The 27,006-nt window shown below is 41.0% G+C and overlaps 1 protein-coding gene across 6 annotated transcripts in view; it reads left to right on the top strand.

Annotated features, from left to right (window-relative positions):
• GRM1 (glutamate metabotropic receptor 1) overlaps nucleotides 1-26,654 on the top strand; it is a 197,495-nt gene extending 170,841 nt beyond the window's left edge. For 2 of the 6 annotated variants that reach the window (XM_068938806.1, XM_068938807.1), the window contains exon 9: nucleotides 23,606-26,654. In XM_068938806.1, the coding sequence (XP_068794907.1) occupies nucleotides 23,606-24,446 (841 nt within the window). In that variant the 3' untranslated portion in view covers nucleotides 24,447-26,654. The other 4 variants (XM_068938812.1, XM_068938811.1, XM_068938813.1 and 1 more) reach the window with 4 other exon arrangements.
• Nucleotides 26,655-27,006: the final 352 nt, after the last annotated feature.

Below are 27,006 nucleotides of genomic sequence, written 5' to 3'. Positions count from 1 at the left end.
AGCTATTCAGTCTCTCTGATTTGTCAAATGAATATTTAAATATTTATAAGAAGTGGAACAGCTCCATCAGGAGAGATTGAGAGAGACTGATATCTGCTGCTTTTATTGAAGCTGTATAGGGTCATTTATTGGCAGACTTTGTGATATTATGAGAGCCTAGCTGTTAAAGGATGCTGGTGTAGCAGCAGTTTTTAGGAGGGACCTTTTTCTATCTTTTTTCAGCTGTGAGACTGCAGCTTTCAGATATGGATCTTGCTGTGATCATTAGACTAGTTCTTGACCTTGAATGTTACTTTAGTCTATTAGGGTCAATCAGCTTGAAGAGTAAAGCTCCTGTAAAGTGTATGTAAGATAGCAAGGACAGATACAGAGGAAGGAGAGCTGGGGAGGGATGCAGGCCTGCCCAGTGTGGCCCACACTCTCAGTTGTGCACTCTCTCAGTCCATACTATAACTGCTTCCTGCCCTCTCCAGTGATGCATTTCCCCCAAGAAGCAATGCTCCTTTCTGGGCTACATGCAGAAAAAATAACCAACAACATTTAGGAGGCTGCTCTTGAGGAGTGTTCAGGAACTGACTTCTCCAGCCGCTGCTTCAAACTGACCCTGCTCAGGGATGTTAGACTGAAGCCGGGTCTGCAGCCTGCAAGTCTGTTAAGTTACTTTTGTTTGCATCCAAACTACAGCTTGAGCCATGCAGCAAGGCCCACCTCTTCACTTACATTTTTTGTGGGCTGCAGCGGCATGAGAAGGATTAGTGCTTGTTGAGGGGGACTCAGTGGAGAACGGTTCCTTATGAGTCTTTGTATAATTAGCTCAATTTATGGTAAAGAGTCCAGGGTCTGGACGCTATTTTTAGGGCATTTTGAATCAGAGTAAATAAACATGTAGCTATAAAAGTAAACTGTGTGGCAAAATGTGAGTTGATGGGAAGGCCAACTTGGAAGGCTTACTGTGTGGCCAGCCACCTGCATTCCCCCTTCTAATTTTAAGGTATTTGCATCCCATTATTCTTTCTCTAGCTGTTTGCACTCAGAAATTGATAATTATTTTTAAATATTTCCAAACATGGACTTTTTATTTATCTTTTCAACATGTTTTGTCAGTTCATGCCTGTAGGCTGCTTTCCCAGGTGTCTACCCTAGGCAGTGAATCCCACAGACACCTGTGCTAAGGAACACCCAGGGCTTAAAAAAACCCAACCTGTTCTTTGGTCTTGCCAGCTATAAAAGTCTCTCCAGGTATTCTTAAATTACTCTTTCTCTTTAGGCTGACTTTCTGGGGCTGCCAGTTCATGACGAGGAAGCTGCACTGACATGCCATGTTTCTCTGGGACTCATTTCACCCGGCAGCTCAAAGTCCAGGAAGACCTTTGGGCTCTTCACATCCCTCCTTCCTTTCAAAGCCTCCCCCAGTCGAGTAGTGAGGGAAATCTTAGCATAAGTGCATCCAGAAGGCAGGACATTTTGTTTCACTGTTTTCATGGTGGTGGGAGGAGGCAAGTGCGTAGCACAGTATGGCAAAAGTTGCAGCTTTCAGAAACAGAGAGTAAATGTTCAGCATGTTCAATTGCAGTCATACAAGCACAAATCTTTCAGAGCCTCTCGCTTGGTCTAACATGAGTGCTTCATCACAGAAGATGCTCAGGAGAATCTTCTCATTTTCAAGTTACTACTCCATGCAGTCAATATGCTACCTTTATATAGGGGTTTAAAGGTGTGAAGGGGGAAAGGAAAGAATCATGAACAAAAATTGAAAAAAAAATGTTTTTAATGTAAGAAAAACAAAAGCTTTTGTCCATGGCCTCTTTAGGCTAAAGTGTGTGAGATAAAATAAAAAAAACCTTTAACCTGGTACAGCCGCACTGGGAATATTTCACTCTGCCTGGCTGAAATGTATCAAAACATCTGAAACGAGGATATAGTGGACAGTGTCTAGGAGGATTAATAATAACTGGTCACTGTTGAATCATCTGTTATAAAAGGGAACATATTGTTAAACTCCAGACTCATGCTTTAGTACATAAGCCGAATCTGAGAAGTCTACAATATATTTAAATATTTTCTCTTGTCCTAACTTGTGTCACCTAGTCTGCAGCATATGAGAGTCATCTTTAAATATTTGTTGTACAGATTACTGCTCGGTGTAGTTTTATTTTCTTACAGCATTCCCAAACCAGTATAGAGACAAATCACTGCATCGAATAGGAAATGGTAGGCTGACTTGCTTTGTAATTTAGAAAACTGATGCATTGGGTAAACTTCTCGTGTACTGTAGCAGGACTGCATGCAAATAAGACAGCCCTTTAGCTAGTGCCATAGTTTTAAGTGGGAAGTTAGGCTGCACCCCTGCCTGGTCCGGCTCCTTCCTCCATCCCTGCTCGCTGTAGCCCTCCCCAGCATTTCTCTACAGGTCTTATGTGGGTTAGGCCTTTGCCTTTTTCTGAGACTGCAGTATATTTTGGGGAAAGCATCTCATGTGCTCACAAGGATAATTGAAGGTTTTAATGCTAAACATCTCTCTCTCAGCAGCTGGTATGTTTGCTGGCTTTGCTGGGCTATTGCTGGGCTTAACTCATTAATGATTTTGTGAATACATAGCGCTGTGGCAGGTAACAGCTCTTATCCAGTTCCTTTGTGTATGTGATGTGAATTTCAAACACGAAAATTCAGCAAACTCAGTCAAGCTATTCAATCTTTGTCACTGTATTGATTTAAGTGCATATTTAAAACTCCCAGAAGATGGCTACATATTTCCAAAGGGACTTTTACAACTGAAGTAAAAAATATGGAAGAAAACAGAGAATAAGGGAGTCTGAATTTTAATAATCCAAGAGTAATCTCCTCTAGCCCTGCTAAAGTTTTGTTCGTTATGTCTGAGCTATGTAATTATATCGAATATTGTCCTCTGTAGCCTTTCATTTGCCTTTGTTTTAATAAAGTTAATGTAGTTCTATCCCATACATCCATAGGTGATAAACACTTCTGCAATGTTTCTTATGTTATTTCCAAACATACATTTTCCTAGTGATTTAAATACATATTATAAATCATATTTATTTAAAAACTAGGCATAGTAAATATCTGAAACGAGTTTACAAATCATACATGAAATAAAGTGAAATAAGCATTGACAAAACTAGTTCTTATATAGCAAATTATATACCAAATTGTGTGTCTGTACATATATGTGCAATATATGTGCAGCATATGTGTAATGTAAGCAATCTGGAGCTGGAGAATTTAGTTTTTCTTTCTAATGGGAAATAAGGGGCAGGGCTATCTAAGTCACTAGAAGGTTTCCTTAGAAATCATCCCAGCTAAAGGCAGTCCCAGCACATGCATAACCAATTACATGTCACTCCCAAGACAAGCTGAGAGAAGAAAGAAAGCGGGGTCAGATATCCACTGTCTTTGGGACTATTACCATTAAGCACAAGCTTGTGTGCACACAAGAGGTCTGAGCATTTAGGTTTATTCTTCCGGGTTTCCTTCTGTGACCAAAGAGTGGCTGGCCACAACTCCATTAAAGAGAAAACAATTAGAAAAGCAGTGAGGTTCTGGAGTAGACCCCCAGTAAGAGCAGTGAGGACAAAATCATCTCAAACACAATTCAGATGGTTTGAATTAGTTTATAGAGTACAGTACCTGTACCCCAGACTCCCACCCAGACTTCTACTTCTTTGTCACCTGTCAGAACCATTTCTTATTTGGATGATCCATTCAGATGAAAGAGCTGTTGTGTAGGATTTTATATAATTTCCTCCCTTTTTAAGAAGATCCCAATCCCTGGAAGCTTCCTCCCTTTCTTTTCAGGGGTATTTACAACTCTGTTCTTCCAAGGCAGTTTGACAGAAAATAAACTCAAAGAATGATTTCTGAAATGCTGCCTCCTTCTTACCAAAGGAGTCGCGGAGAAGTTCACTTCCTAGTTCCTTTTATTGTTTTGCTATTCTCAAGCAACATTTTCCCTTACTGACAGGCACTGCTGTAGCAGTAGGCAGCTTTGCATAATGAATCTCAATGCTTAAACACAATCATGCATGGATAGACAATCATATCAGAGGGGAGCTTTCCAATTACATATCACTTCCTCTGTTTCCTGGTTTAAAGGAAGGAAACACATTACTGCTGAAAGCCTGGGCAAAGTTAGCATCTTTTTTTGGTATAAAATGTAGGAATAAGAATACCAGTTGTAATTTAATTTCTTGCTTGACTGGATCACTTATTACATTTCCTTGTATTCTGTATTTGTATTTATTATTTATTGTATTTTTTTTCTGAAATGTAGTCATAACAATCCAGTTAGGATGTTATAAAAATACACCAACTCAATAGTGAGTGATACAAACAATTGCCTTCACATGAAGCTATAAGCAGATGATGTTTATCTGTCTAGCACCATAATCTCATGTTGCTTTGGTTAGAATTCTCTCTGTGATAAAAATAAGCAAGGAATCTTCTCCTGTTAAGAGCATCAGGTAAATAAAAGGGTGTTGAAGGCTGCCTCCTGATAAACATCTAAATGCTTATTTTACATTTAGAAATCAGACTCCAACTCACATAAGCGTATACTTAAACAAACAGTGTAATTTGGGGTGGGGGGGAGGTCTGAAATATCATTTAAAAAACCATAACAGCTATTTCTTTATTTAATTCAGTGTTTAAAATGGAAACAAAATAAAGAACTAAAATGCAAAGTCTCCTAGAAGCTACTTTAGGAATTTTAAGTCAAGACTGCATTTACCTCCTTTCTGTCCTCAAAGGTATGATGTTTTAGCCCTGTGCTTCAGTTATTCACCTCCTCTCAGCAGAAGCAAGTAGAGCTGTGATATTTCATGAACACATGATAATTCATGTGCAAATACTTGTTAGAATAAACACACAAGCTATTCTGCAAGTGTTTATTCTATGGGCATCTCTAAGCCACATTGTGGTTTCATATGTCTTTGAGCTAATTAAGAGATAAACATAAAACCAGGTACTGAGGAATATCATTTAGATCTGTGATATTCTCTAGGTGAGGATAAGGCTATAATACAATATAAGGACTATTCACATAAATAAATAAATAAATATATATATATATATATATATATATATATTTTAGCCAGGGTTATTTTTTTCTAAAATTAAGAAGTAGTCTTAAAAATATTCTTAATTCATCCCAGCAATTCAGTCCAGAGTTGCTAGCGTGAAATGCAGGACTACCGCTAATTTATTTCGTCCTTTTTCATGCTCAGGGAGACACGAGCACATAAGAGCCGAAGAGCAGGACAGCACTCTTGGACTTCACCTCTGTTGCTGATGTGAAAAGGCTTGTTCCAGCTCACCCGCAGAGCTCATATCTGCCTGTGATGAGCACTCCCTTTTGCTCAGGGATGCCCCACATAACAAAATGCTCTAAGCAAAACTGCACATGCTGCAGATACATACCAACAGGGAGCCTGGTTTTGGCAAGCCTTTGTAATTCGCAGGCAAATTGCACCCCCGGTGAGAGAGGATGGTCGATCTCTCTTAATGGACTGTAGAGTTCCCTGGTCAGACATGTATGGTTTTCCACACTGTAGGAAATTAATCTTCTGAGCAGGATTTTATCCTGATTATATAGTGTTAGTCTTAGGGCTTTGAAGCCCTCGGTGGATGACATTAGCACATACGCTTTGTTTGCTGTGTGAGGAGGCCCACACATTGATTTGTCAGCTGACTGGTAATGTTTCAAAGCAAATTTGTGAAGAAGATGCCTGCTGTCACCATGGCACACACTGCTGACTATCCTGGCTTACATTATTATTTTAAGTTGGTGACCACCAAGGCTCTTTCCTATCCTAGGAAGCTTTTGAAACAATTTATTACCAGTGGCAGCATAGGTTAACTCCCTCCACTATCTGTGATCCCAGACCAGGGAGTATTTTTGAAAATGAGTGTCTTACTAAACCTTGGAAACACAAGCCATGCAGTCTTGGCTCACATATGCCCCAATAACATCAACCACTGCCAATTGCACCAGCCCTTGTGAGACCACAACCTGCACACACTTGTGCCTTCTTATTATCTTCAGCCAAATTCCACTTATTACAGGGACAAGACACAGCACACTACCCTGGCAACAGCAGAAGTTCATTTTTATTGAAGGACTCAATAATATTTCATTATTATTCAAAAATTCAGGCACATTTATTTACAAGAACCTGCTCTACCTTCTGCTACATTTAATGTCACCTTAATGTTTGCATCAAGCTTTCCCAGGACATAGAAGAAGATGCAGAAGTTAGTGCTGGGTATGATGTGTGGCAAAGCAGAGGACAACTTCTGGTGCACTGCTCAGTCCAAAATCTGGATGTGGTCTTTGCTAAGTGCCTATCTTACTGATGTTTGCAATGGATCAACTTTCTTTGTTCTCTGTATCTTTACCTATGGTGATTTTAAGAGCATGTAGAGGACAAAGTGAAGAATTCTAAAATATTCAGCATTACTTTCTGCTTGCCTTTGGTATTTTTTTAGCTAAAAATTTTAGCTGGTTGATTTTTTTTTAACCTGTCTTCTGATAAAGCGCTTGCTCTTTCTCAATTGCACTGAGTACCATTCACACCCAGAGCAGAGATATGACCGTATTCTCCTGGTTAGTAGCTGTGTGCTCCAAGGACCCTGAATGAGCAGTATCAGCACCACCAGATCTTTCGTAGGGACTTCAACAGTTCTTAAAGAATAGATTTTATGACAAATTTAATATCCACATAGAAGACATCCACTGTTAAAGAATCACTAATAACTATGGCCAACAAAAACAGGTTGTTTTCTCAGCGTTGTCAAAGGACTCTAAAAAACCACTTTAAGTGTGGGCTGAAGAGGAAAGTAAAGTATATTGTATCAACAGAACATCTGCCTCTAGTTAAAAATTCTTAAAGAATACTTAATTTTGAAATACAAGTCAGCTAAGTCTTCAAAGCATATGTGTGCTCTGGGATTCAGCCTCCCACACCTGACAAGCATAGGTTAAGAGGCATTATCACTATAAGCAGCAAACAATTGTGCAGGCTAGAAGTAATCACACAATTTGTCACTGTAAAGCCCACTTGAAAACAAAAAAATTCCAGGTTTCTTATTACTGCATTGTAAACAACTTACCATTTCTAGCACACTGCATCAGGACTCTTCTAAAGCTGTTGCTCCTTCTCTGCTTTGCGATTCTTCTTTTTTGGCGTGTAGGATGTGGCTTTCTTCCACCCTGCAAAACTAACTTTACAGAGAAAAAAAAAAAAGAATCATTGTCTGCTTGCTTGTCCCTGAACTAGATCTCCTCAAGGTCAGACAAACACTAATGCCAGCACCAGAGAAGCTGCCCCTTCCCCCCCCATTTTGAGGACAGGGCTGAGAATTGTCTCTTCCAGCAGTAAGCCACTAGATTAGCTTATCTGTGTTGCAAGACCACAAGCCAGAGATGTCAAAGCTAATCTTAAACTCTAATAAAACAAGCACGACCTGATCTAATTCTAGCAGCTCTTCACTAGCAGAAGAGCTAGTTGTTGGGTTTTTTTTTTTTTGCCATTTTACTCTAATCAGTCCTATATAGTCCCAGAGACTCATAAGCCCATCCACCAGACACCTTCCAGCTAGTATGACTGCCTTCTCTCTACCCAGCACTATGTTTGCAGACTATTAATCTTTCATAATCCTTAGTGTGTTGAAGTTAGGAACTTCAGATATTCTCTGTTTTCTTACTTAAAGGTCTTGTTAGTCTTTCCCTCTACTTTCATAGAAAATGTTTTTTTCTTTATATTCTCTTCTGTTTCTTTCCATGGCACAAGCTAGATCATTTCAGATGGTTCAACTCCAGCCTGTTTTGGCTGGCTTACAAGCATTACATTCCTCAGTCAAAGAGTGTTTGGGGACTGGAATTTACTGAACTTATTACTCTCCCCATTGCCCATTTTTCTGCATCCAGAATCCCCCAAACCAATCAACCAACCAACCAGAAGTCCAGCAGCAAAATACCCAACCAATAAACATACAAACAAAAAAACAAATCCCAGAGCCTGAACAAGTCCCCACAGAGGGTTTTTTTATCTCCTTAGAGCAGACTCAGGACTGAGGAGGGGCGATGCTTGAGAGCATAGCCACAGCTGCGCAGAGGACTGCAAAAAATCCAGCGAGCAGATTACTTATGCGGGTAGTGTTAATCATGCCAAGCTGCACGCTGTAATGGCTAGGCCATCCCTGGAGCCTCAGCTGCCAGCAGCTCGCAGGGCCCCAGATGGCAGGTTAACCAGCAGGTGTGCAGGGCAATCCAGCAGTTGTGTGCATGTGCACGGCATGGGCACAGCGTGGGCTCGCATGAGCACGATGTAGACTTGTGTGTGTACAGCGTGGGCTCACGTGTGTGTGCCCTGGGATCTCTGTACCCCGCAGTCAGCCAGTGGTCTCTCCTCCTTTACTTTCCCATGTTCTCTGAAATCCAGGTTATATGCATTTTATATGTTTCTTAATTGTTAGGTTTATCCAAGTTATCTCAGCTATCTCTCCCCCACTGTCCTGGATAGCCAAGAGACGTGCCTGCAGCTACTATGGAGCTATCATAGCCCACAAATGTCCCACAAGTCCACAAATGCTTTAAGCTGCCCTAAGCCAGAAATGACATCCAAAGCTTTCCTTAGCCCTATACTGTGAAAGGACAAGTGGCTGGGTGGCCATGCATGAATAGGAGCAGGGAACTGATCCTGGTTAAAACTAACCTTCCCCCCCGAGCTTGGCTTTGACTCAAGTTAGTTGCCCCTGTCACTCCCTGTGAGTTCACTGAACAGTTGCACAAGCGCTTATGCAGGCGCCAAGGAGCTGCGCAGGAGCAGGCAGGGGAGGGCAGTGGCACTTTCCCCTGCACGCAGCCAGCTAACATCCACCTCAGGTAACGGGAAGAACAGCCTTAGCTGTGGGGCTGCTCAGTGAGTGAGACTTTTGGGGCATCCTGCTAGGACTATAGTCTCCTTACTGAGTGTAACCCTTCTGTCCTCCTCAGTAGATACCCATGCTCAGAGAGGGTGCGTTGCAAAGTCCCTCCTGCTCCACACTTCCCCAGGTGATAATTACCTGCCTGTCTCCCCCCACCCAGTAAAGGCAAATGACCCTATAACCTCCCTCCTGCTTGCAGCTGTCTTTGCTCCACAGCTGTTAATGATTCTTTTCTCTCAAAAATTTGCCACTGCGTATTTGATTAGCATAATTAAGTTAAAACTCCAAGCAATTATTTCCAGCTTCACTTAACTTGGAACTAAGGCCTTATGTTTTAAAATGAATTTTTGCACTGAAAGCTTGTCTATCTTCCCAGCCTCATCAGTCAGTTTAATGAAATACGCTGCAGAAATCTTCTATCAGATCCTGGCTCTGTATAAAAGGTATTGAAATTCAGCTCCAGTTCCTACTGGAGGAGGTCATGGGCTTGATTCTTTTTATATTTATATCTTTTGACCTGGCCATGACAACCATACATAAAGCCTGAACTTTCAAGGACACAAACATCAGAAAATGAACACGCTTCTGCTTGGGAAGATGCTAGATTTAGAGAGGATTCAGGCACAACTGAGCACATTACCAATTTGATTCTGTGACATGCAATGAATGCTTACCTCCCTAATCACCTTGTAGATTGCTAGAGGGTCAGAGAAAGGAAAAGTGGGCCAGAAAGTTCGTATTGTTGCTAACTCGGCTTAGGGAAAGGGAGAGGGCAGCTGGTCTGAATGCTGGTGTGGGAAGAAACTGCGGTAGGGTGGGATAGTAGTATGCCACAAAGGGTAAGGTGGCACAAAGCACCTCTCTTCTAGTGTTAAATCTAAGCGTTATATGAAAGTTTTTAAATACTAGGGAATGACTCAGCGCTATCATGTCACTGTAAGTATCAGCCTGATGTTATCATCACTTCTCTTGAATTCCCTTCCCACTTTGCTATCTTCCTAATGTTATTGATGCTCAATGGTTTCAAATTCAATTATATAAAATCTGGAGTCATGCTTTTCTGTACGTTTTTAACTATGGGGAATGTGGAAGTCTTTCTCAGAGCCTGGACAACATCTATTGAGGAGGATCTCTAACTGTGGGTTCAGATGATAGGTAACACAATGTCCTGCACTTCAGTTATTTTGGATGCCAGACAGATTCATTCGATTTGTGTCTGTTTGGGGAGTCTGGATGAGCAGAGAGAGTAATTCCAGAGCAGTAGGCGAATGTCTCTAGTTTCATAGCTGTTCAGACATAAAACATTACGGATAGCAATTTACACTTTCCTACAGTCCTGACACAGCTGTTTGCCTCGTGGGGTGATTCATTTACACTTAAGAGGAAAAATCGTGGCAAGAGTGACTCTTCCCTCGGACCCTTTATATTCTTTGCTGCAGATTTCATCAGGCCTGTTACCTAGCCTGAATTCTGACCAACTGGCTAGGAATATTTTTCTGCTTCAAAGAACATAAAGTTAAGCAATTAATCCACATCCTTCAGGGACCCTCTGCACTGCCACACTGGTTCCTCTGACAGACTCTGTGTGACTGCACCCAGGGGCTCATTAGAAAGCAGTTCAGATACCTTCATTGTGGTATGCCAGCTCCTCATTCAAATGCACAGAAAGTCCACTTTTCTAGGCTCAAGACACAAATAAGTGTCATTGACTCAGCAGGAATTATCCATATCTTTAAGAAGATGGCTCCAAAAAGGCCCTTTAATGATGGTGCTGCAAAAATGGGCAGGCTATCTAATTTTTCGGTAACCAGAAAAATATAGGTGAAGTGCCATCACTGCCTGCAAGGTTGGGAGGAAGAAGAGCCCTGAGATTTAGAGCTGATTTCAGTAGTGTGTATATGGGGGATCCATATGGGGATTCCCCTTGACCTTAGCTAAAAGACAAGCCACTGCTTTGGTGGAGCATTTTAATGACAGAATGCAACTCTGATGGGGCATTTAGGGGGTTGCATATTATGTTACATGTAATGTCTATGTTTGATTTTGGCTGAGGAACAAAACTACAGCCACAGTGAGAAAAAAGTTCACTTTTCTGAACATATTAGGATGCATTTTGGAATGTCTAGGAAGCAGGTTTATTTCTTCCTTTCACATAGGAGGAATTCATAACAAGAACTCAGATGCTTAGAGCTTGGACAGCAAAATGTTGTGAGGTCACTGTGGAGATATATCTGAGTAAGAAGAAATACAGTGAAGGAAACACAGGATGCATTTAAAGAAGTCAAAAGTGACAGCAAACTCTAGTAGCTAAGGGACTAGAGCTGGTGAAGCCTGTTGCCTCATAAAGAACAGGGTGGTGCTCTGAAATAAGTTTTCTACCTTTTTCAGTGTCCCTGACCTAGGCTCTCTGTGGCCATGTGCCCTGTATTGTGCATACAGTACTCATGCATGTGTGAAACACATTTAGAGCCGGATTTTTTTTTTTTGTCTCGGATAATTGACTGCATATTGCTACTTGTTTTGTGAAATTAGCTCCTGTGACTGAATAAACTACTAATTTCTGATCTTTAATAAGCAAAAATAAGATATGATTCACATAATTTTCACAAAACGTAGAAAGTTCTTGTTCTGTCAGTACATGAAGAGAACTGAAGATCTGTAGAAATGTTGGGTGTTCTGTTTAATCAGAAGCTTTATAATCTCTGTAAGTTTAATAGGGTGTAGGAGTGGTCGTGGTAGCTAAGTTTCTAATTATGATAGCCTTTAAATCGTCAAATCTCAGAGATCTCATTACTTCTGGTAAGGAATGTAATTATCTCGAGACTTCAAAGTAGGTAGGTTTACAAAATTGCTCAGTAGAATGTCTTATTTGTGTTTTACTTACAATAGTTCAGAAGTCAACTCAAGGCAGCCACATCTCCAAAATGGGTATGCATGTATTTCTGTGTACATCATTCTGTGTTCCTGTTCATTAGTATGTAGTGAGAAGAATGGCTTTTTTGGCTCATTAGCAGTTTTATTCAGTATATAGTACATGTACATCCCATCCATGAATCTGTTGTTTTGAGATAAACAGGAGTTTGGCAAGCATGCATTACGATTGTTTGATTGGGAGAAATGCTGAATTTTGATTTGCGTTTTATTTGCAACACAATGAGAACCTTTTTGCAGAAATTCATTGCTACATTCCATGTGCAAAAATACCTGAGATTTTCATCAAAGCAAGCGCATATGAGTGTGCATTTTTATTGACATTGGGGAAGGCAAATGACAGCTTGCATCTACTTTACAGGTTAAGGCAGAGGAGAAAATAAACTAGAAATTGTCCTATGTTAATGGCTCAAGACTGCAATCTGCAATCCCTTTTGGAATCACCATTGCAGATGTGTCTAGGAGACCCTTCATTTTGTGTCTACCTCAGTAAGGCCAATGTATCAATGAGAAAAAAGAAGCACATGTAGTGAAATCACATATAATAAAAGCAAGTGACTATTCAGCCTGCATTAAAAGAAAGGAAACATTTAGAAAAGCAGATTATGGGAATGAGAGTCACAGAGAGAAAACAGGAGCTGAGTATATATTAAAAAATCCACCAGCAAAAACTTTTGGTAATATTGTTAGATAAGATGTGAAAGGCAGATGCTGCTTTTTCATCATTTCACCCTGTACTGAGAATGCCAGGGGAGAATTCCCACTGGCAGCTAAATGCACAGCAGCCCTTGCCATCTGGCATATGAGTACATCAGGGTTCAGCAGAGCAAGTAGGGACAAAGCCATGAGAACCTTTTTTAAACAATACTATGCTGGGACAAAGGGGAAACCGATATGGAAGTTGAGGTGACCGACACAATGAACAGGAGGAGAAAAAATGGGGAAGACCACAGCAAAATTTAGAAGTAGGTGAGGGACAGGCACCCTATTGAGTGGTATAGCCACCATGTGTGCACATGTGTATAACCACTCACTGGGTGTCTTTTTCTTTTCCATCTTCAGGAAGAGGCAGCCAGAATTCTCGCCCACCAGCCAGTGTCCGTCGGCACATGTGCAGCTTTGAAAAATCCCACACTGCAGTGAATGTGTAAGAGAAGCTGCATGACAAAGAGTGGTTTTACCCCTTGCTTTCTCTTTCTCATTGGTTTATCATGTCTATGGCGGGACAAATGTGGTGCATGCCATTAAAGATGGGAAATTTGCTTATGTTCCCTGTTTCGCACAATGCCTTAATCTGATTGTCCAGATCTGATGAAGTGGACGCTGAATAATTTTTTTACAGCATTTATTTTTTTTAAAAAGCCTTCACTTTTATTTGGAAGTGCCTACAACCTTGAAAATACATCCTTTTTGTACTAATTTTATCTTCTTTTTCCATTTAGGCAACATTTTTTTCTTTTTTTTTACAGTTTTGCATGGAGATGACATTATTCTGCTTGCTATAAACAACAATCTAGTGGCTGTGTCACGCAAGACACCTTTGCTGTGCACAGTTCTTGCTAACTGTGCTTGTTAGTGAACTGCTGCTGCAGAGCCAGCAGAGGGAACACAGAAAACGCTGGTTTGGTGGGATTCACAGAACAGGAAAATCAAGAGCAGGCACATGTAAATGAAAACTAAAGAATCCGACCTAGGAAAAAATAGGTGCCCTAAGCGATCTTAAAGTATAGCAGATAAACTTTTACTACCATAGTTAATACCGTAAAACATTCAGAATCTGAAATAATCTCCACTAGTGAACAGTAGCAAAGTTCAGCTGCTCAGAAAAAAAAGCATGAAAATTGCCCTCCCTAAGCAAACAAAACACGCTAGCTGTTGCAGAAACAGAAAGGCTTCTCCTCACTTCTTCCTGGATAGATTTATGCTCTTTTCCGCTGAGAAACTACAGATGTGAAAGAGCCCTGCTCCCTGCCCCAGGGAAGGTTGTGCAGTGACTGGGTGGAAATCTGCCTCTGATACACTAATACAGCATTTTGAGCAATGTTATATTTGTACAGCTGGAGCAGCTGTTTAGTTCCTCTAATCGGTGATGCACTCTAGCCCTGGATATCCTTTTGACAGTCAATGCTATTTGTGGACAGATAGCAATAATGTTAATTCAATCTGCCCCTCTGATTTGCAGATTAGAAGAAATACATATATTTGATGCAGCAGTGACACTTTGGCAGTGCCTGAGCAGCAACCGTATTTGCTCCCATGAAAGTCAAACTTTACAAAGCCAATGTAAAGAGCAAGACAAACGTTTTGTTATTAACTTCCAGTCCAACAACAATATGCCTTTCTTTTCTGATACGGAACAAGCTCTGCAGTTTCTCAGGGCACAGATCGCCAATTGTTCGTCCGGAAAGATCGATTGTGAAGTGGAAGTCCAACACAGACGTGCCATTAGGAGGCAAAGAAAGGAGAATGCAAGAACAGATGCTATTCAAAAAGCACAGAGATGAGCTATAAAACTCCTGAGCCCAGGGAACGCAGAACCTCCTGCTCTTTGCATGACAACACCTGGGATTTTTTTTTTTTAAGTTTGGAAAAAAAAAAGGCCTGAGCCACATGACCTCCTGAGAAACACCTCTAGTGGGATTCCAACCAATGAACGTGACTTTGAATGTTTGTGGTAGCTGTACGGATAAGAAAGGCTCTAAAAAGTAGCTGAGTTTTCCCAGACCTGTTAATTCAGACCTGCTGAGCATAAAGCTTGTTATTTTGGCACATCGCTCCCTCCTCTGCCCCTCAGGCTGCCCTCTCTCTCCCACTATGGCTTTTCATGGCCCAGCAGCACCACACTGCAGCCAGGGGACAGGCATATCCTCCATCAGCAACTTAATACCATAAGCTTTCTGGGGCCACCAACCCAGGATGAGCAGTGCAAAGGCATGTGTCTGTCATGCCCTTCGATGCCCATCACTACCACATGGCCTTGTGCCCAGATTCATCAGGACTGAAGTAACTAGCGAGCCCGGATGCTCTTGAGGAAGCCCTACATGATATCCCAAATCACTACTGGTGTTACAGTTTCCCTTGCTTTCCAGTTATAAGCAAATAGACGCAGGGACATGAAACACTTTTGTGTTTTGTTGTGCACCATACTTGGCACTGGTTGTTCTAAGAGCGATCTCCATTCCTCATGTTAGCCTGGAGAAGGCAAGAAATGCAGAACCATGAAAATGGAATAATGAATACTGATTATCACATGAAGAAACTCAGAAATATCATGTTTGAGTTTCAGGGCTCTTTTCTTCCAAATTTGTCCGATCATTATCATGGAATCTTTCAGATACACCTATAAAACCCACAAGCCTTACTGGCTGGATAAGCTACTATAGCATGCTAGAGAGAGTACGTGAATATTACGAATGAAGTGCCTCATGACTAAGCTTCCTGTGGTACCTGAGTTAAGTTTGCATTCAAAATACTGGTAATAGCACCAGCAGCATGTTAGGGCAAGTCTGATGGCTCTTTGAGAGTTGTTTAAACTGATGCAGTCATTCCTGAGTAAATCAAAGAATCAGAAGTTAAAGTGCCAGAAGGACTTCACTGATTGCTGTCTCTATGAAACCCCAAGGGCTGCACTTTTTCTTTTCAACAAGTATCCAGAGCAAGAGATTTTTACCAGCTCCGTGAAGAACAGTCAATACAGCTATTGACTAGAAAATATTCTGGATTTTCAATATATATTTTCCCTTTTGTAATTTCACCTAGGGCTTTCACTTGTGCATCTGTATACTGTATGAAATATCTGCCATCCTTGATGTTAATGGCCTTTCAGATGTTTGAAATCTTTTACTGAGCTGTTCCATCAAATTGAATATATTTAGCTATTCTGCCTTTCCCTCATGTACCCTCTTCTTTGTTCCCTGATGGGTTTTTTTTTTTGTTGCTGTTGTCCATATAGCTTCTGATTTGTCAATATCTTTCTGGTAATATGGTACCCCAAACCCTTTTGCATCGAAATCATAAAGGGAATACAGAAAGCAAGAACAACTCTGCCATTATTTTAATTATCCTTAAAATGCATTTATAGAAAAAACTTCCTAATACATGTGCCATGGCGTGGTGCTTTTGAGGACAGAGCACAAAATCCATGGGGTATTTATGTGGCTTTCTCATATTCAAAATGCATTAATTAGTGTTTCTTATTCAACAGCAGCTTTAGAGCTTTTCCAACAATCTTTCTTTTGATGAAATATTTTGCTGAATGTTGTTGATCTTCACGGTTTTCCAGTGTTACAGATTATTTTGTCTTAGTTGCACCCACCTGCACTTTTCCTAAAAAAATTTTATTCTATCATTTTCTTCCCATGTTCCTAAGCTTTCTTTGCTCAACATATTGCAATTTTCAAGTTGTATTGACTATGCTCCTTTTCAACCCTGTTTGAAAAAATGTTTCAGTTCAGGTATTGTCATTGACTGCACTGTCATACCCATTTACTGGAATGTGTAGCATGAGGCACATCCTCAGATAATACAAATTGGCTTCTCCATTGACATCAAAGTATCTATGACGATATGATATGCATTATGTTTTTTCTGTGCACTAACATTATAATCCTTAAAAAAAAATACAAGGATGATCCAGTCAGATGTATTCATTCTGAATATTTTCTGGATGTTACTTGTCATTAACAACAGAATTAACAGATTCAAAATTTTTAACTTGTAAGGGTATTATTTTAATTTCACTTTGATTCACAGGTTTCTCATCTTAACTTCTTGAACACTGGCAGAATTTGCCTGCTATTCAGGAAAAAAAAATTAATTATTCTGAACTTTGTATTATATATTAAAATAAGTTGTTTTGCCAAAGCAACACATTACTAATTATTTGTTATTCTTTTCAAAATATTTTGTGAACAGTTAGGAGCTGCAACATGCTTTGTGCTTGTTGGGATACTTTCATAATATCAAAGCCAACAGATCACAAACAGTTCACAAGTTTTCCAAATACATTTCTCAAAATTATTTATAGTAGCTTATTTTTAGTCCTTTTGTTGTGACAAAACACACTAGTAAAGCAAATTTTCTTCGTTAATAATTAGATGTGTAACTGAAATGTGACGTAGCTTCTATGTTTCAGATAAGACTAAAAATTAATAGCAATACTATAATTAGTATTCAGCCCTTTAGACACATTACCAGTGTAATATTCTCACACCTTTGTTGAGCTAGGTAAGTACGATCTCTAATACATACTAAAGTTGTCGCACTTAAACTATGATGAAGCAATGCATTCTCCTCCCTCCCCTCTGCCTCAAAATGACAGTGGCATGGAAGTGCCTGTATAGATACACATAATTGTTGTGCTCAGAAGTGAATAAGTCTGTTTATTTCAGGATAATTGGCTGATAATTGGATAATACCTGAACTGCTGGACTTGGGAGTACCGCCCTGCTCCTAGGATCACGTATAAGACTAGTAGCAAGCCAATTCCATGTTAGCCTGGGCGTAAAGCCTCTGCCACCAGCCCTGGCTCCTGCCTTCCCCCGAACGGCGACCGGAGCATAGGGGCCAAAGAAGCCCTGGCACCCTTGGGTCCTGCCTAGGGATCTGGCCCGACCCTGGGGGACCCCTGTGACTGCGAACCAGGAGCATGTCTCAGCAAACCTCAGCAGTTCAGCCGAGACATAACTACTGCGCCTGTTTTACAGTCTGTATGTTATTACTATTTCAATTTAAAAAAGAAAAACAAAATCAGAGCATTATCAATAGGATCACGTATATTACAAAGCCTGGGTGTATCTCACATCAAAGTAATGTTGAACTGTTGCTGTAAAACAACTAATGAAGGAAATAACTAAGTAAGAAGATTTTTTTGAGTAAGCCAGTGGCAAGGCAGAGGGTGAGAACAGGCAGCTCTTGGCTTGTGCTCTCCCACACCAACCCCAAGTCTCTTCAGGCTGTGCCTCTGTGATATGATCTTATGTTTTCCTGTATTTTGTATATATCTTCTCTTAGTGTAACAGTTTCCATGATACATTTGAAGTAGCCATCCAATTTACATAGAACATGATCTCCCATGTGCGAAGGAAGCAATTTGTTTTGTCCTTAAAAAAAAGGGAAGGGAGGAGTAAGGAAAAGTTAGTTCAGTAATTTAAATTTCCAAAAAAACTGGCAGGAGGCTAAACTTTGCTCCAATTATACAGCACCACAGAGAGAATTGGAGTCACACTCTGATAACTGTTGTGACATCCTTTTATTAGTGAGATAGAGATTACATTGTAAATGGACTAAAACTGAAATTGCATGTGTTTTTTTTTTTTTTTCCTGGAGGTGATAATTAATGATGCTTATCAGGCAAAACCTTGAGCATACCCTGTAACGGGGCTGTGGTGAGTGATGGCTCCCCCAACCTTGGGTGATCCATAGAGAGGTTAAACCTGGGTTAGAAAAGCAGATGAATTCCTAGAAGCAATACTCCGAATAACTGGGCTTGCAGGAACATGCTAACTGATGTGGCCTGCTCTGTTACTGAATGGTGGAGGTGACTGCTGCAGCTCGCTGAAAGACCCTGAGAAGAGGGTCCCATTTAGCACAGGGAGATATTGCTACCCTGGGTTAAAACCAGTTCACTCCCTTAATCAAATCCGATGCCATGGTGGCTGTATTGAAGTGCACACAGTAATGGAAGAGACCTTCGAGATACCAGCCAAACATCTGCAGTGCACAGGCCTTAAGTGTTAAACTGGTTAGCTTGGCTTCTGGGAATAAGGGCAGAGCTCTGTTTGGGTGAATTACTACTGCTTATGTGACTGCAGAGCTGACAGAAAGCTTGCTGATGGTTAATTGTCTTTCTTTAGGCAGGGCAGAAATTCCTCTGCTGGCTTCCTAGGCTGGGATCCATGAGCAATTGCTGGGGAAGGCTTTGCACCATGCACAGCTTTTGGACAGGGTCCCTCTTTTGCTCCACTGGCCTTCCTTTTAAACTGGAAGAGCTCCTTCTCAAGCACTTTGCCTGATGACATCTCCAGCTGTGGCACAGTGACAAGTACCTCATTTCCTAGATGACAAGCCATTTCCCCAATGTGTCCATTTCTAAAGTTAATCTAATCAAAGCAGCCTGGAAGTATTGTACTGTTTAATCATCTTATACAGTGTCATTTAAGATTATCATGCATAAAAAAATCAAGGCAAAAGAGACATGGGTTCAGGTATGAACTGAAAGTTCGTCTAATTCTCTGCACTCTGGGTCTCAGGCTACAGCTTCGCTGGTGAGAAATAATAAGAATCAGAGTTGCACGGATAGTATCTCAATGACCTTAGACCACTGGCTCAAGTCTTCACTTGAAGACTTTCTTCAAGTAACTATTAAGGTCTAAAGTTCTGAGTTGTTTAGTGTCTATAATCATCAGTCTTATGCAGAGTATGTTGTAAAGGTTGATGCATGTGTTAAAAATATTGAATTACCAAAGAAAAGTAGTGGCAGATAGACCTGCTTATGGAACTCAGGTAGCTAATAAAATTCCACAGAAGAAGTATACTGATATCTATTCCCTCTAGATATGAAAAACCTGGACAAAGCAGTTGTGAAAATTGAGAATCTTCAGCTAACCTCAATGTACATCCTTACCTATAAAGCACAAGAAAGCCCATCTTTTATGTGTTGATAGGATATCCATGAACACATTTACAGTTCACTGGGTAGCTATTGCTACAAACCTTAAGGTCGCTTGTGACTTTAAGGAGTTGCCATCAAATTTTTATAGCAAGGCACTAGGTTCATCCCTGTCTAAGCATATGTCTGTTTTCTTAGCCAGATCTATCTGTCTAACAAGAGCTGTGGGGTTACAGCAGTATAATCAGTATAATTCAGGGGTGAAAGGCCAAGAAGAGTAAAAACAAGACAGAGTAATGTCCTCGCAGTCAGTTAATGAACTCCACAAAAGGACCCTGCTGGTGGTGGAACAGAGTCAGATTAAACCGGAGCTCTCTGCACTGAGGCTTGTGCTGCAGTCAGTGTTGATGGATCCTAGACCAGGCAGAAGAGACATTTCTTTCTGGTAGCTGGCTTTGGTTGTAAAACCTGCATCCTACACTTTTATTCTCTTCTTAACAAAAGACAATATGGGAAGGAAGAAGTAAAGTATTGAGGTCAAATCAGGGAAGATGTGTAATGTCTCTTTTGCTGAAAAGTTTCAGGGGATCATTTTGCTTCCCTTGATTCACCAGGCAAAATTAAAACTGTCCTTTTAAATGATGTACTCACTGCCAGAGGAATGTCACGTTGTCCTTTCTAGCACAAATCACCCGCTGTTCTTCATCAGTTTTCCTTTTCATAGAAGCTGAATTTGCATCACCTCTTGGCAGTCAGCATGAAGTCTAAATCCTGTAGGAAACTGTATAAAAAACAGAAAGAAAGTTAGAAGAGACAAATAAATACATAATGGACATGAAATAGGTAGCCTTCCTACTGACAAAATCAAGAAAACACCAGTTATCTCATTGTCAGGCAATAGAGCATCGTGTTTTCTTTACCGCAACTGTGATCTGGTTTGAAGTTTTCTCCTGCCTTTGTGTAGAACAAAACATTCCTTCTCCCATTTTGTTAGGTCGATTATGTTGATGTTTACCTTTTCCCATTGATGCTTCCTTCAAAAAGGAGGTGATGCTCGCTTAGTAAATGGTGACTGTGCATCCCACATGCGGTCAGGGTTGTCAACACGGCTTTGCACAAGTGAGTTAGGTTCCTATTTAGCCGATTCCCTGTTGAGGTCTGAGTGTTTCCAACCGCGCCTTTGCTCTTTGGCTAAATGTCAATTAATGCCATTCCACATGGCTGGTCTTTGTTCCAGGATAACAAGTGCTTTTTTGCATGTTACTTGTTAATTCTGACTGAATGTGTCAATCTCAGTGTGACTCCCTACCAGCCGTCCAACGAGACAGAGCCCCTGCAATTCTGTGACAGGCTTGTGACGTTACCTCTGTCTCAAACACGAATTAGCCACAGGATAAAGCTGCACTGACACAGTGAGGAGAGTGAGTCCAGGGAAAGAGCTGGAATGAGAGACAGAAAAGAACGATAATAGAAAAGAGAGCTCGCCCAAATGGAAATCTCCGGAGTGACCCCAAGGAGAGGCACTGCTGCTTGCAAGTTAGTTATCACAAAGCTAACAGAGCCGGAAGCAGCAAGCCCTGGTAAGCAGAGGTGAGGCGCTCCAGCGGAACCAGCTTTCCCCCCTAAAGCATGTCGATAACAGGAGAATCTTGAAAAAGTGGTTTGTTTGCAGATGGGTATTGTGGTCCCAGCGCAGTCTGAGTGAAGGATAGGGCTTGTTTAAGTACATTATGGAGTGTGCTACAGAAGAAAGAAGTCAGAAGAGCAGAACTTGAGTGAAGGGAAGGAAAACAAACAGAAGAGGAGGAAGTCATATCTGAAGAAAGAAGTAGTCAGCTTCTTAAAATAGCAATGTTTGCCTTTGATATAAAACATAAAATCTTGGGAACAAAATGAGGTAGGGACTAAACAGATGGTGTGAGGAGGTTTTTCTCATTCAAAAGTGAGATGATGCACCAGAGCTAGAAATGAAGAAGTAAGTGATGCTGAAGTGGACATAGCATAATAGAGAGCAGATAATCATCATATTTTTTCAGAAAAGCCCTTTGCAGTATTTGTAAGCTATAGCATCAGCAAAATACAGTATGAAAGCACTTGACTTGTTCTAATGTCTACAAGTAGAGGCTTGTTTTGAGCTCAAAGCAGACAAAATGTGTTTCTGTGTGAAGAGTTTGCAAATCTTGGTATGTTAAAATGTGACTTTAAAAATCTTTTACTTCCAACGGTTACATTCGTTTGCTTATCTTTATAACACTTCAAAAAAAGTCATACCATAGCTCATTTTGATCAAAACTGGAACGCTTCTAAACCTTCATTCTTATCTTTTCATTGATCAGTAGAGGTTTCATTCCTCAGCAAGAACTTTTTTTCCCCCTAGGTAAAAGCTCTAAATCCAAACAGCTCCAGGTTCTACCAAGTATAGGCTTTGGAGAATTATGAAATTTTCAGATCGACCTGTTCTTGTGGGCCAATTCCCAGACAGATGCTGAGCCACAGATCCACAATTTGGAGTCTGGAACTGGAGCTGAACTTCACAACTCGGATCCATCTCAAATTCCTTTTTTTTTTCTCCAGGAATATTTACCGCTCAGCAGAAAAATGCCACATCTCTGTGTATATTTCTTTTTCCCTTTTGCCAGATTTGCAAGATTATCTAAGTTGCACCAGTTTCTCCAGGCTTCCACAGCGCTGGCCACTAGCTTTTTATAAAAGTCAACAGGTAATTATTTACTCCCTGAAAAAGAAGAGGGCTGGAGTTTGAGCAGGAAAAATGAAATATTCTGGCAGGTACTGGAGGCTGTATGTAAGGGAAGCGATCTCCCCCAGTATGCGCAGTATCACGAGGAAGCACAGCTATGCCAGCTTCCCACCCATTTTGCCTCCCACCTGCACTGCAATCATATGGCCTGAAGTTTAATCCTTTGTTTCTTTCTGCCCCCTGAGGGATGAAGCCCTGAAATAAGGCTGCTTTGTGTAGACAATCTCACAATTTCTCTCTGATCTTTGGTCTCCATCCAGGTGATGTATATTATAATTTGTGAATGACGTCTACTGGCTTGACCTGCAATTAAACAATTGCTTGGTCCTCTTAGTGGCATTCAGCTTTCTACCCCACCTGCTGCTAATGAGACATCACTCTGCTTTGAGTGCTGCTGCCTGCAAAGGTTCAGGGAAATGCACAAACCACTGCAATTCCTCCGAACAGCTTTAACCTTCAGGTTCTCACTCAGCCAAACATGCCAGCGTTTTGAAGGGATCCAGCCTGCATGAGGAGTTGGAGGGTTCGACTCACCATAATCCTGTTGCTGCTTGTTCCTCCACCCACACAAACCAACTGTTTCAATCCCAGCATTTTCTCCTTGTTTGTAAATAATAGTCACTTGGGAAGAATTGCATTTGGTTTGCCCTGACTGCACAGCAAGCAGTCTCTACAGCAAAAGCAAATCAGGAAGCAGGGAGTGCTATCTGTGGGCTTTAACTGTGCATATGAAAGCAAGATGGGGCCGGCAGACTGAATGAGCAGTCAGAGGAGTTGAGCATACTTTTGCCTCCTACCTGAAGGAGGCCCTGGGACTCCTTCATTTCTGTAATAGCTAATGTATTACTAAGTGTGAATGGGGGCCAGGGAATAAAAAGGATAGGGAGAGTCATTAACAGTTCGTCTTGCTACCCAGCACACCAAAGGCTAAGGCTGGGGGTTGTTTTTCTTCCAACAGTTTGGAAATATTTCCTGTAAACTGTAAATCAGGCTTAATTAAATCTCTCCCTGTGACTTCTTTTCTTTTCTTCCCCCTGCAAGGTACAGTGAACAAACCTGGATACAAACCAAAATAGTTAGAGTCCTCAAAACACAGCCAGCCTTTCTTGAGCCCTTCCAGTGTGCTAGGCTTTCCACTGCAGCTGTGGGGTGGGCAACCAAGAGGATGAAAATTGCAGTAACCGCTGCTGTTAAGAGACATTCTTGTTTCCCTGCTTCCTTCTGGGAGGACGTGAAGAATTGAGGTGGGAGAGGTGGGCTGATTAATAGGGCAAAGCAGCCAGTATTTCTGTAGGCTGGTTTGTTGTGTTGCCCATGTGTGCATAATGTAAATGCAAATAAACCCGTCTTTATTTTATTCATAGTTCTAATGGAAAGTCTGTGTCATGGTCTGAACCAGGTGGAAGACAAGTTCCCAAGGGACAACACATGTGGCACAGACTCTCAGTACATGTGAAGAGCCAGGAGGCAGGGTGCAATCAGACCGCGGTGATCAAACCCCTCACGAAAAGCTACCACGGCCAAAGTAAGAGCCTAACTTTTTCTGACATCAGCAGTAAGACTCTGTACAACGTGGTGGAGGAACGGGAGAGCGAGCCTGTCCGCTTCACCCAGCCCAGCAGCCCCTCCATGGTGGTGCACAGGCGGGTGGCCACGACGCCCCCGCTGCCAGCTGCGGCGGAGGAGACCCACCTCTTCTTGCCTGAGCAGCCCCCTAAGAGCCTGCCTCTGCAGCCGCGCTCCCTCATGGAGCAGCTGCAAGGAGTGGTTAACAAGTTTGCCCCTGGCATCCCTGACTTCAGCACCGTGCTCCCCATGCCCGGCTCAGGCAATGGTGTGCGGCCCCCATACCAGGCCCCACCGCAGCAGCCCCTGCCTCTCCAGGAGGCCAATGCCTTCAGCGAGGAGCCCGTGTCCCCCCCGGCCGAGGAAGCGGAGAGCGAAAAGCTGAAGCTCATCCAGGGGTACGTCTATGAGAAGAACCCAGAGGATGAGGAAGATGAGGAGGACGAGCCGGCAACCAGCAAACTGACTCTGGAAGACTCTCCGGCACTGACGCCCCCTTCCCCTTTCCGGGATTCGGTGGCTTCAGGCAGCTCCGTGCCCAGTTCTCCTGTGTCAGAGTCGGTGCTCTGTACTCCCCCGGACGTGACCTATGCCTCTGTCATCCTGAGGGATTATAAGCAAAGCTCGTCCACCCTGTAGAGCAGGGACACTGCCGAGATGGGACAAGAAGGACTTCGGCAGCTGCCCACTGGGAGATCCTGGGGAGAAAAGTCTCCCAAAGGTGAGGGAGAGGAAGGAAGCAGAAAGTTAAGCCGCATACGACTGGGCAAAAACTTTACCCTGCACTTAAAAAAACAAAAAAAGATCCATTCTGAGGGCTGAAAATTCTCTAGCTGTTAAAAATACTGTACTTTGAGAAGACAATAGGAAACATAACAAAGCACAAACCCAACAGACAACTTCAATAGCAAAAAATGAATAAACACGCAGAAAAAAAATCACACTTAGTCACACCCTCTCTTGGCAATGCTTGAAAAGGACTCTGGGAAGTGTGACCTCGGAGGAGTCATTAGCACATCTCATGATTGTAATCTGTCTGCTACAGAAGCAACAAATCCAAGAGCTGCACAGACAAGAGTGTGGTGAGGAGAAATGAAGCTACTTGTATATGAGACGTATATGCATAAATAATTTTTTCTGGTTTCTGTAGCTGGGATAAACATGTAGTGTGTTTGGGGGAGAGGAACGGAGATAACATGAAAGCATATGGCTCTTAATGAATTTTGTCTGAACAATCTGTTCCTCATATTAGGCTGCTTTTTGCGGGGAGTGGGTTTGTTTTCTTCTTTTGTGCTGATTGTGAACAGAGACAAGATTATTATCAAGTTAAGGACTGGAGAAAGTCCTTACTGTAGTACTTGTGATGTGATGAGGGCTTAAAAGAACTGCCCTTTTGTGTAAGCCTGCACCAAACCATGTGGCTAAACTGTTACACAACATTTACTGTAGCAGAACAATATTTATTGACTAACTTTTCATAAAACAATATACTTGCCATGTGATTACATCATTCCTTTGTGTTACTTTTGAGTCAAATACATTGGAAAATAGCTGTATACTTAGAGCAACGACTACTACTCCAAAAGAAAGGTAATTCCATATTGGGGATTATAGTCAGTCTAGAAGCAAGAGGGTGAGTGAACGTTTGTGTCTCTGTATGCGTGTGTACAATATGTGTGAAATATAATGTCCAATAACTACCACTGGAAGATTGTCTTATAAATATACTATGAATATTTTTATGTTTCAATCCTGTTTTATATCGCATTGTTACAAATATTCAATAGATCTTTGGAGACTTGTATGCTGTGCTACCATATTTTTTTCATATACAAGCTGAGACAGTTGTTACCCTTATAATAGGGTGCTTTATTTTGCATATATTTTATGAAGCAGACATATGGTATTAATAACCAGTGCATTGAAAACTTGTTACTTTAAGTGTTTGCAGCAAGTGTGGTTAAGAAACAAACAAAAAAAAAGAAAATAAAAAAAGAAAAAGTCTATTTTAGAAATCTTGCACTTGCCAGTATAAATCTATACAGGTGAGATGGGAAAAAGCATTCAAAAGTGTTTTGTTGCTTCAGATAATTAAAAAAAAAAATCATGTCCAGGAAGGAACTTTCATCGGTGCTTAATGTGTACATAAATACCCAGGTTTTGTTCTAAACTGTTCTTTTAATCTATTTATTATGTTTAATTTTGTATTCTTTCTACACATTTCCACTTCTTCTATTTAATATACATCTTGTCGTTTTAAACGTCACTTCTAGGCAGTTGTAGTTCTGTTATTCATTCCTCCTCCTCTATCCTTCATACGTTTCCTGGAGATGGACCTAATCCAGCACTCCCTGGTGGCATGTTCAAAGTCCAGATCTAATTGCTGTAACTTGAACTTAGTTATACTCATTATGACCTTATTTATATATGTATATATGACATATATTCAAGACAGCATTTTAGCTGCTATGAACTTTGATAGTGCTGCTGAATTTAGCTGAGGATCTGTCCGACAATTTTACACTTTATTTTGAAAGATATTTCTAAGGAATCTTTTTGTGCTAATATAGTTGCAAAAACTGGTTTTTAACCTTACTCATTGTGCAAATTCTGTCACATGAATTTTCTGAATCCATTGTATTTCTACTCTTCTTCTTTCTTTTCACTTGTATTTTAAGAAGTCCTGTTACCAGTCATCATTTTTTCTCTTAAGATCCAAATTTCATTGTTTTAATCCAATTATATAGCAGAGGTGTTGGAAGATTTGGCTGCTGCCCAAAATCAGGTGGAATCTTTATTCCTGATCCTCTTTTCATGACGATTGTTCCTTTCAGCACGACTAGTAGCCGATTGGTGTTTTTAGTTCATTATAGAGCAGAAACATCAGTCTGTCAACAAAGACAAAAACGTAACTTTGGGCAAAGTTAGTCCATGCTTTCCACATTGGGATGATGATAGCAATCGGCTAGGGTTGTTAGTTGATTTTTGTCTGATTGGTGCTTCAGGTTTTTTTGGTTGTTATTTCTTTTTTTTAATGCTAATTACTCATTAAAGCAATGAGAAAAATGCCATATTTTCTTTGCTGATCACCATGCTAGCAATGAATTTTATCTTCTTATAATCTTAGTATAAGATACTTTGTGCTGTTTCCAAAAACATATTGTCAGTAGCACAGAGCTAGTACTGTGAAGCCTGTCTT

This window comes from Struthio camelus, chromosome 3, assembly GCF_040807025.1.
Source record: "Struthio camelus isolate bStrCam1 chromosome 3, bStrCam1.hap1, whole genome shotgun sequence".
Lineage (NCBI taxonomy): Eukaryota > Metazoa > Chordata > Aves > Struthioniformes > Struthionidae > Struthio > Struthio camelus.
The sequence above is the reverse complement of the archived record's forward strand: the minus strand, read 5'-3'. Positions and strand labels throughout refer to the sequence as shown.